This window comes from Archocentrus centrarchus, chromosome 14, assembly GCF_007364275.1.
Source record: "Archocentrus centrarchus isolate MPI-CPG fArcCen1 chromosome 14, fArcCen1, whole genome shotgun sequence".
NCBI classification, from domain to species: domain Eukaryota; kingdom Metazoa; phylum Chordata; class Actinopteri; order Cichliformes; family Cichlidae; genus Archocentrus; species Archocentrus centrarchus.
Genome location: NC_044359.1, coordinates 21664683 through 21674947, shown reverse-complemented (window position 1 = coordinate 21674947; position 10265 = coordinate 21664683). Strand labels below are relative to the sequence as shown.

The 10265-nt window shown below is 40.8% G+C and overlaps 1 protein-coding gene across 1 annotated transcript in view; it reads left to right on the top strand.

The window, feature by feature from the left end:
• Nucleotides 1–7477: 7477 nt before the first annotated feature.
• Nucleotides 7478–10265, top strand: part of ppp3ca (protein phosphatase 3, catalytic subunit, alpha isozyme) — a 30278-nt gene continuing 27490 nt past the window's right edge. The window contains exon 1 of the mRNA XM_030746586.1: nt 7478–7759. Within this exon, the coding sequence (XP_030602446.1) occupies nt 7705–7759 (55 nt within the window). The 5' untranslated portion in view covers nt 7478–7704. The remainder of the gene's footprint in view (nt 7760–10265) is intronic.

Genomic DNA, 10265 nt, shown 5'->3' with positions numbered 1-10265 from the left:
GCTAGAAAGTGGAGCAGCTCGTCAGGGACAATCAATGCGAATCGATCGAGCTTTGCGGTTGAGGCTCCAGAGCTGGAAAATATCGCGGCAGCTGAAGAGAGAAAGAGAGAGAGAGGAAGGGAGGGAGAGGAGAGGAGGGGGTGTTCGACTAACTCTGCCCGTAGCCAACCAACCTCCATGCAAACAAATAACGCTCTAGCTTTCCTAAGCATGACACTCACTTTGTAAATACTGAAGTCAAAAAGCCGCCACACGCGTAATTACGCACGGGTTTTGTGCTCTAAATTCAGTGTCAGTAAAGGTGTCCATCCACAGGTTTTTCCATATTTTATGTGTGCAAAAGTATTGACAGTAACGACTTTGTTGAAGTTTTTGCACTTGTTTCCACAATACTTACCTCGTGTTGAAATGATTCTGGCGTGAAAAACTTCTGAAACACATTTAACCGATCAGGAAACATTTGAAATAAAATGTGAGAAAATGATTAGTTACTTTCAAAAACCAGTATAAAAGAGCGGATCTCTCACTTGCATTGGAACTCCTCATAAATTCAATTGAATCCACGTCAAGAAGTGTTGGGTGAAGCGTGCATGGCTGTGTGTTACTCTGACATTAACAGCTTCTCCACTTCTGCAAAGAAATGGTAATAAAGTAGGGATTCACCCTAATGTAATGTGGGATTAATGGGACTAAAGGCGTCTCTAATATAGTCCATTTTTATTCATTTTAAAACTACAGTGAATCTACTGTGCACGCCTGGAAGTAGCACTTAAACACCACATATAATCATCTTTGCCTGGTACTTACCAAATTGAATTGTAGACACACTAAAGCAACTGTTCTTTTCTGGTGACAAAGTGATTCAAAGGGCAAATGTAAATAAACAGAAATTTACAGTACATTATTCATGGTCTGCACTTTCACAAATTTTAATTGTTTTTTTTTTATTGTTTTCATTGGAAAAATATCCCCTCTTTTAAAAATGGACAGTTCATCAAAGCAAGCAGCATGCTTCAGAGTGTGAACCCAAGGCCCTAGCTGGTGGCAACCAAATCTAGATCTGGGTGTACTTCTTTTCTGAGGCTACCCAAAAAAAACCTGAATGTCACTCCCACTGTTCCACGTGCTCATGATTACACTCACAGTGAAAACTGACTTCAATAAAACTGCTTACACTTTAATCAGACATATAATAGTTATACTGTAGCTACATTCTAGGACTAGACAGTAGATTAAAGCAAAGCTACTGCTCTCTGCATAAATTATAACATTTATGTAGACAGCATTAACGACTCCTTTACACAGATGTGGTCTTTATGACTAGCAAAATGTAATACAGATATGAATGTTAGTTGAATATGCACCATTGTCAGTCACTGGGTGAGTGCGTGGCTAATTAACTTTCCAGATAACTTAGCTATGATAGCTGAGAGACGGTTCATTTATGTCAGCATTTACGGTTCCAGTGCAAAGTAATTGATCAGAGCTTTGCTTTTCTACATTTTCTGCACGTTTCCATTCAGGGTTTTAGACTACGTCATTGCTATTATACATTCATGTGCAATAAAAATGAAATGACCACATTCTTTGACTCTTTTGTAGCAGGCGTCCTTCCCTTTTAACCTTCTAAAGTCCTCCGTTTGTGTTCAGGAAAAGCAGAAATGTTACATGGCAGCCCACAATCATACGTGTTTTTCTTGGGTTGAAAAGAGGATCAAAGAGAGAAAGCATGGGTTAGGAGAGTCATGCATGGATAGATGGGTAGGAGTGAGCAGCAAGCTGTGACTCTTGGACATGTTCTGGTGGGTGCACTGAACCCCGGAGGCTGCAGCCACACTCAGCCCTTTGTTGTTTTCATTCTGCACAGGGAGGCAGGGTACTTTCCTGAGCTGGGGTGGAGGATTAGCGTTGCATGGCCTCCATCTCCAGCTGCACACATGACCAGCACTGTAGGAAAGCCCCCAATGATGGCCCAAAAAGAGGTGCGTAAGTGATGACGGGAGCAAGCAAAACATGAACATCAGCTTTTTCCAATTACAAGCCCTGCGAACTGTCTAAATAATCATCATAACACACTTAACACATGCCATTTATGGCATTTCTGAGAGACTGGCTTCATGTTGAGGGTCTCTCCCATGTTACTCTATACAAGTTTTCCTCCTTTTCTCAGTAGCATAGAAACAGACAGTGGTTCTTTAACCTATAACATATATCCACATCAATGCGTGTAATCACATCATCTAATAATCACAGTTTACATTAGTCCCAAAACCACACTAGTATGAGATATGGGACCCACTGGAAACAAAGCTCTCTCATGCTGGCTGGTGTTTGGTGCCAGGTGACGTCACTTAAAATACCACAGATCATCTGTCACCAGACCTAACCAGTTGTTGGGGCAGAGTGTTCCAGTGGTTCTTTCTTTTCTCTTGCCAGGAAATGCAAATGCTTTGAATTATTTTTTTTCCAGATGTTTTTTTGTTTGTTTGTTTGTTTGGTTTTTACTCACTCATAGTTACACAGGAACTATAAAATGTTACTGAGTACCTTATCTATTTAGCAAAAGTCTCATTTGTCAATCCCAATCTGCTTTTTAATCTCTGTGCGCCAGCTTCAGCAGGACTGGACTCCCATCACAGACTCTGGGAAGTCACTACAGCCATGGTGAGAAACTGTTCTTGCTGCCAATTCTACTTGTTGTTTTTTCAGTTACAAATGTTTAATTAGTGAGTCGTAGAGATGCAGGTTGGCTTATTTTGGGGCCTTGGAGTAAACCGGGTTAATGATTTCCCTCTTTCTTCTTGCTCCTGATCCTCATGTTAAACTAAAATAAATACTCTCAGGCTCTGGCTCGAGAGTTAACGCACAAAAAGAACTCTAGAGCCAGAACCTGTGGTGTCAATGTACTCATCTAATTCATGGTAAAAACATGACTATTGGTATTTCCCCAAAAGTCAGATTTTTTTTTTTGTACTCTTAAGGCATAATTTTTGTGTGTTCATAGTTGCATTGCCATTTTAGAAACTGAAAATGAGGAAGTTTAGGCAAATTAATGGCCAGCATAACGTGTGGATGACACAGGTTTCCTGTTAGAAGTAAGAAAATTAATCTATTTGGGCTGACATGGAAAGAAATGAGACTGAGGAATTTGTGTTTTATTAAGTTTGTGAATTGATAGTTTTTTTTTATGAAGCAAGACAGGTTTTATGATTTGTGTCAGTCACATGTAACACGGCTTGTGATTCGATGAACTGCCCGTGTGGCAACATGACTAAAGAGGCTTAAAATCCAGCAACATTTGTAGTATATAAAAAGACATTATTGCCAGACCTAGTCCTTTTAGAATACATATATATATATATATATATATATATATATATATATATATGATATTCTAGATCATAGACTTTAGATCCCTTTAGATATTTTCCCCTTCTCCTCCTTGCACTTTGATAGGAGCTGAAATTGTGCCAGAAAGCCGTACTGGAGAAAATGACTCTGACCAACTTATGTGGGAACTTACAGCTGGATAAACTACAGCACATAATGCAGCTCCTTTCACAGTACCGTTTTCTCCTACCGTTGTGCCAGGACAGCATGCCAGTAAAAATAATATTTAGCTTCTGCTCTTCCAAGAATATGTCATTACAAGACGATGTAATGTTTTTAGGCAGTAAATCAGAATTGGCATTAAGTTTCTGAAAAAACATTTTTCAATTTGGTGTTTTTTTTGTTTTGTTTTTTAAATGAAGACAGAGCAGGAATTCTCTGTTCCAGTTATCTGTCCCTGTAATTATAACACCAAGGACATACCATGTACACGTGCAATATGCAGTGGACCCTCTTTAAAGAACCTGAGTCTCTAACGTGTTATGGATTTTGTGCTGTGTGTTTTCCTGTTCTACTGAACAGGCCTAAATCAGTCACACCTTGTGTGAGCCTGACAGCTGCAAAGGCTTTCTGCCTGATGAGCAACACTTGTTCCATTTCTAGAGATTTATTACTCATCCTGCCACTCATCACATGTTCAGCCTCATCTGTCAGCGAGGAAGTGCCTCTGTTGTCTTTGCTGACAGTATTAGGACAAAAAAGCATGACAAAATCACATCAACAACTGTTTAGCTTGTGCCACTAAATAAGCGGTGTCACTGCCTTCTCAAATTATCATGTCTCATAATGTAGAGTAGCACAAGCTGCCCCTCATGTAGCAGTACTAAAAAAAAACAACAAAAAAAAACAGCTGTTGCTGCTGCTGCTGCAGTTAAAATAAAGGTTAGGGCTCCATCTAGTGGTAAGTGTTCATAGTAATAGATATATAACCAACCATTAAGTTTCATGTCTTGATTAATTAAAAGTTGTCTCAGCTAGAGATTGACATCAACACCTATTCAGTTCAAAATATTATGGATCTGACGTTGGTGAGTCTAACTTTTGCTTTGCTGCTGTTCAGTAGGGCTGTAAATTTTTAGACAATGCCCATGCCACTCAACTGAACTTTTATTTTTTTCTTATTAAAAGCCCATCTTCATCAAATCAAGGAATCTGAGAGTCAACTCTTCCGTTTCTGACACCTCATTGCATCCAGGCAGCCACACTGTAACGTCTAAAACCCATTATGCTCAAAGATTTGATCAGCATTTTTTTTTTCTTAACAGTGCGCTGTATGACTGTTCTCTAGTTTCACAAAAATCAAAGCCTCCAAATGTCACACAGACTATCCTGCTGTTCCACTGCTGATCACTCGGTGTACGGTATGTTCAATAAAACCGTTCTGCACCAGTTTGAATCTTTATTCTGGTTTCACAATCATTTTCATCCCAGCTGTATGCAACCATTTGAGACTTCTTTTACTCTGTTTTCCTACAGTTTTCTTCCAGTTGGTGGCCTTCCTATCACCATTAGAAGTATGATCTGTGCTATGACACACACACCACATATTTTCATGCTTTTTATGGCCATGGTTATTGTTGACCATGTGGTCATAACAAAGTTGTTATAGTTAAATACAGTAATACTTACAAGTGCTAAAACTAACACTGAAACTAATAAAAACTAAAGTGAAATAAGCAAACCCACTCTGGAAACAAACTCAAACTAAACTGAATTGAACTGAAAACCAAAAGTCAAAAAGAAATCAAAACTAAAACAAATTAGAAAATACAAAACTATAATAACTCTGAGTTGTAACAGTCCTGAGCTGAAGCACTTTCATTTGGTGGCAAGCAAGATGAATTTTCCTGGATATAACTTTGACTCCTTGACTTCTTAGTGGTGTTTAGTCATAATTAGTTTGTGCATTACAGCCAAGCAGTGATAAGAAAACTTATCACTTTCTTTCTGGACTTCACACGTTTCAATAAGCTGTGAATTGTGACCCTGAACCATCCCTTAGTTATGCTGCCATAGATCTAGACTGCTGGGTTCCCATGATAAACTGAGTATTCCTTTTTCATTCTCCTCTTTTTACTCTGTTTATACCCCACTCTGCATTTAGTCATTAGTTATTATTAAGCTCTGGCTCTCTTCCACAGTGTGGGCCTTTTGTCCTGGCTCTCTCCCCTCAGCCCCAACCAGTCATGGCAGATGACTGCCCCTCCCTGCACCTGGTTCTGCTGGAGGTTTCTTCCTGTTAAAATGGAGATTTTCCTTCCCACTGTTGCAAAGTGCTTGCTCATAGGGGTTGTTTTGATTGTTCAGTTTTCTCTGTAACTATTGTAGGGTCTTTATCTTACAATATAAAGGACACATTGTGATTTGACACTATATAAATCAAATTGAATTGCGATGGATCATGAGCCAGATGAGCTCACAAATTGACATTCTGGTTTACAGTATGAAACCAACAGCAGATGGGACAAACGACAGTCTATTAAATATTAATGTTATTATGGGAAGGCTTGACCTCTGACCTGATCTGTAACTCAAAATCTGAAGATTCATCGAGATTCATGAAAGAGGACCCAAATCTAGAGGCAGGAGAACTGAAAAAAAAAAAAAAGTAAATCTTTTATTTGACTTTGGCAAAAATTTCAGAGAAATACAAAGTCTGAAAACAAGAAAAAAAGTGAAACAAAGCAGGAATCTAAAATAGGAGCAAAGAAAACACTGAGAGACGTGAGGTGCAAACAGATAATCTGACAAAGGGAGAGACAAGATTATATAGGCACAGCGGGCTGATTGCCCAGTGAGACACAGGTTGGAAGAGGGCACAGGGGGTAGATATTTAAGGTGGGGCAAACAATCACACAGGAGGGAGAAGTCACAATAAAGGTGGAAATAATAAAGGAATTAGTAGAAAGACAAAAGAGGAACCAAAGCACAGACACAGGGAAGAGCAACTATCAAAGTAAACCAGGAAGACAAAGGCACTTTTGGACATGACAGAGGGGGACAAGACAGGGAAGCACTGAGGAAACCAGGAAAAAAATATTTGAAACACAAGAAAGAATAACACACACACACACAGTTTTTGTTTGGTATTGTATCAAATGTCTTTTGACTCCATTTCTCTCAGAAATGGTGACAAAAACTAAAACTATAAGGCATACATATTAAACCTCTTGTGACATAAAATAAAATCTCTTAACCATTTCAACAATTTTCTGTTTTCTGGCACAGAAAACAAATCAAGGGTTATGGCTACAATTTCTGCATCATTTCCTCAGGGTTGTGAGATTAGAGCTGTTTTCTGCGTCATGGTTGACAATATGAAGACTGCGGGGAGAGCAGCCGCACATTTGGCTTTACATGAGACGACTTGTTAATTCATCTTCATTTATGTATTTTTTTTTTCCAGCGGAGATTGTTTCAGAACACTGAGCAACAATTCATGATAAAAATAAATAAATAAATAAAAATAAGTGTATTTTTTTTCCACAGCCGCAGACGAGTTAGATCAAATATCATTTATTTTAATGAGAGCAAAGTATAATCATAATATAAAGCACTTACTGACCTTTCATGTTGCCAAACATAATGATATCATCATTAGGCCACATATTTAAACTGCAGACATTCAAACGTTTTTCTTTAAAAAAATCCGTGCACTGCGTTGCTACTTTGATTGCTTACTTTGCATAAAACCTGATGGTTTGTCGCCACCAAGTGAAATTTCCCCGCCAACATTTGCACCCGATTGCCTCTGACGCACACGTGCGCGCGCGCAGAATCAAACCGAACCTGTCTGATTTTAATGAACGTTAAACATGTTCAAGCCGAGGCCCATACGCTTGCATTATCAGGCGTATAAATTTCGAGAATACCGAAACATGGGCGCGTCGTGCGTGCGTGGGGGCAACCCCGTCTCAGCCTCCATCTGATGGCAGCATCAGGCAGTCCCGTGAAACATTTGCGTGGGAGTTCCCTTCACCGCCATGTCGGGAGAGTGCACGTCTCTCTCTCTCTCCCTCTCTAGCGCTCTCTCTCTCGCTCTCTCTCTATCTCATCCTCCCCCACATTAACAGCTTAGGACAGCAGAAGCAGCTCCTACAGCATCCAGCACCCAGCATCCATCCCTGCCTGGGGAGCAGCAGTCCTACCCGGCGCAGCACCGACGCACGGAGGGGGCGCATCATCTAAGTGATGCCACAGCATCAGTCGCATTTCGACCACAAATACTGAGAGTGCATCCTAAAGGAGACAGAGGAGAAAAAGAAAAAAAAAAAAAAAAAAAAAAAGCTTCAGCCTCGAAGACAGCAACTGCCCATGAAGATGTCTAACGCTGACATCGTCTTAAACGCCACCGATCGGGTGGTGAAATGTAAGTTAGCCTGTATTTTCTGTATGGTTATGGTTGTATTACATAACATCTCAAGTGTTTAGCTCTTTGCGGATGGGCAGAGCGTGGACTTTATGAACGTGTCGTGCATTAATGGTGCATATGCGGCCATCAAGTTGTGTTCATGGTGATGGCAGTGGGAAACTGAAGCTTTGATGTTGATAAACAATCCGGGTTTCTCTGCTGCACAGCCCCCGCGGAGAGCGAGCACACAAGCAGCAGCGATGTACCGGGAAATATGAAGCGTACTGTAATACATTTTTAATTGTGCCCGCTGATTTATGCTTAATCGTATCTGTCATGATTTGACTGTATGTTGGCTTTCGCTCACGACAAGGGGGGGGGGCGGGTGGGGGGGGGGGAGGAAAAACAGCTGAATTCCCGAGCTTGTGGTAGAAGCTGGGGCAGTGATGCAGCAGGATTTCGTGGGCTTAGACGGGGCCAGCAAAAGAGGAAGAGAGCATGAAATTGACATTTATTGGGGCTTATTTTACCAGGAGTGAGTCACCTTTAAATTTGATTGGAAAGGGAAAAGGAATTCCAAAAGCTGAATCAGTAGATGGATCAATGGAGGATGATAAAGTACCCACAGTTGTCATAACTCACTTAGCCTTGCTCGCACCCCCCCCCCCCCCCCCCCCCCCCCCCCACACACACACACACGCACGCACACACACATACACATTGTGCCTGAATATATATTCACATTCAGTATATTTTCATAATGGCCAATGGCCAAGCAGCTCAGTCAGCATTAACAACTTTGTCCTTTAGGCTGTGGAGTTGTACAAACACTGAGTAATCTGCACTGTGAGATGCACTTACATGACTGCAGACTCACAAATGTACTCTATGTATGAACAGTTACAAATAAGCTTTAGCTCGTCACTAATTAGAGAACCTTGAACTGTGTTTTTTCAGTTTAATCTGACAGATCCTTCCTGGGCTGCCTGAACAATATCTTTTTTTTCTAGCCTTATTTTAAGTGGAGAGCTTTCTCCAACAGACGAGCGCCATCTGAATAGCTTCCTATCACACTGCTGACACATTTCATTATACTGTTACTATGCAATCACCTTTTCATAGGGCATTCTGTCTAAAACAATTGCTGCACTGTTTTGTCCTTCTTGCTGTCCATCATAAAAGAAAGAAGCTGGCTTTTATTTTGCAGTGTTGATTGTTAGCTGCACGATCGAGCAAGAATTTAAAGCAGTGGCAAAACTATTGTGGTTATTTCCTGGCAAAGCTTCACTGATGTCCAGGAATTCAAAAATATGTCAAACAGAAGGTTTATATCAGCGAATGTAACACAGCCAAGAATTCTGAGTCAGTTTTCTGCTTTTGTAACATGGTCATGTAACACTTCAGGATTTAGGAGTTGAAAAGTGTTATGTGTTTGTTTCATTTTCATGACTCGCTTAGCCTTAGGCTGTGTACTCTGGAAACCTTGTTAAATAGCCTCACCTGTGATTTCTAATACAGATTAATCTGGCCTCTTTGACTATAGAGACAGAATTATAATTTCCTTGAAATCCTCATTTTTCTTGCTCTGAATTGTCAGATGCTATAAAGGTTTGTTATTGCTTGGCAGACGCTGGATGTTTCTTTTGTTACTTTTATCTGCTCTCCTATTCTTGTATTCTACTTTGAAAAAGAAGTAAAAGACATTTTTACAATCCCCAAAAGACTGAAAATTGGAAGAAAAAAAAATACAAAGAAGAAGAAGAATGTTGCATCCATCAGGTGATCAAAGGAAGGTATTGAGATAGTGGCAATTTTGATCCAGAAGACTGACATTTCCTGCTGTTTTTTATGTGTGTGCTGCTTGTAGTGAACTATCAAGCACTGACACTACAAGCTACTCCAAACTATTTTTATCCCTGCTGTGTACATAGCTTCGACTTAAACCACAGCAAGTTTTCCTCACTGGTTCTCTTTTTTTGTCTTACATGCTTTAACCTGACAGAGCATATTTAAAGTGGCACAGTAACAGTAACTGCTGGGCTGCGCAGTTTGCTTTCTACAGTATTGTCACCACAGGCCTTTGGTGCAGGTGCACGCTTATATTTCCATCCATCCGTCCGTCCATCCATCCATCCATCCATCCATCCATCCATCCATCCATCCATCCATTCTCTTCTGCTTATCCGGGGCCGGGTCGCGAGGACAGGAGCCTAAGCAGAGAAGCCAAGGCTTCCCTCTCCCCAGCCACCTCCTCCAGTTCATCCAGAGGGACCCCAAGGTGTACCCAGGCCAGCCGAGAGATATAATCTCCCCAGCGTGTCCTGGGTCTGCCGCGGGGCCTCCTCCCGGTGGGACATGCCCGGAACACCTCACCCAAAAGGCGGCCAGGAGGCATCCTGATCAGATGCCCGAGCCACCTCAACTGGCTCCTTTCGATCATTTGCTTATATTTCACCGTGAGATATACAGCAGCGTGAAACTTTGTGACGTTTACGTCAACCTTAAGTAGCAACATGAATACTTT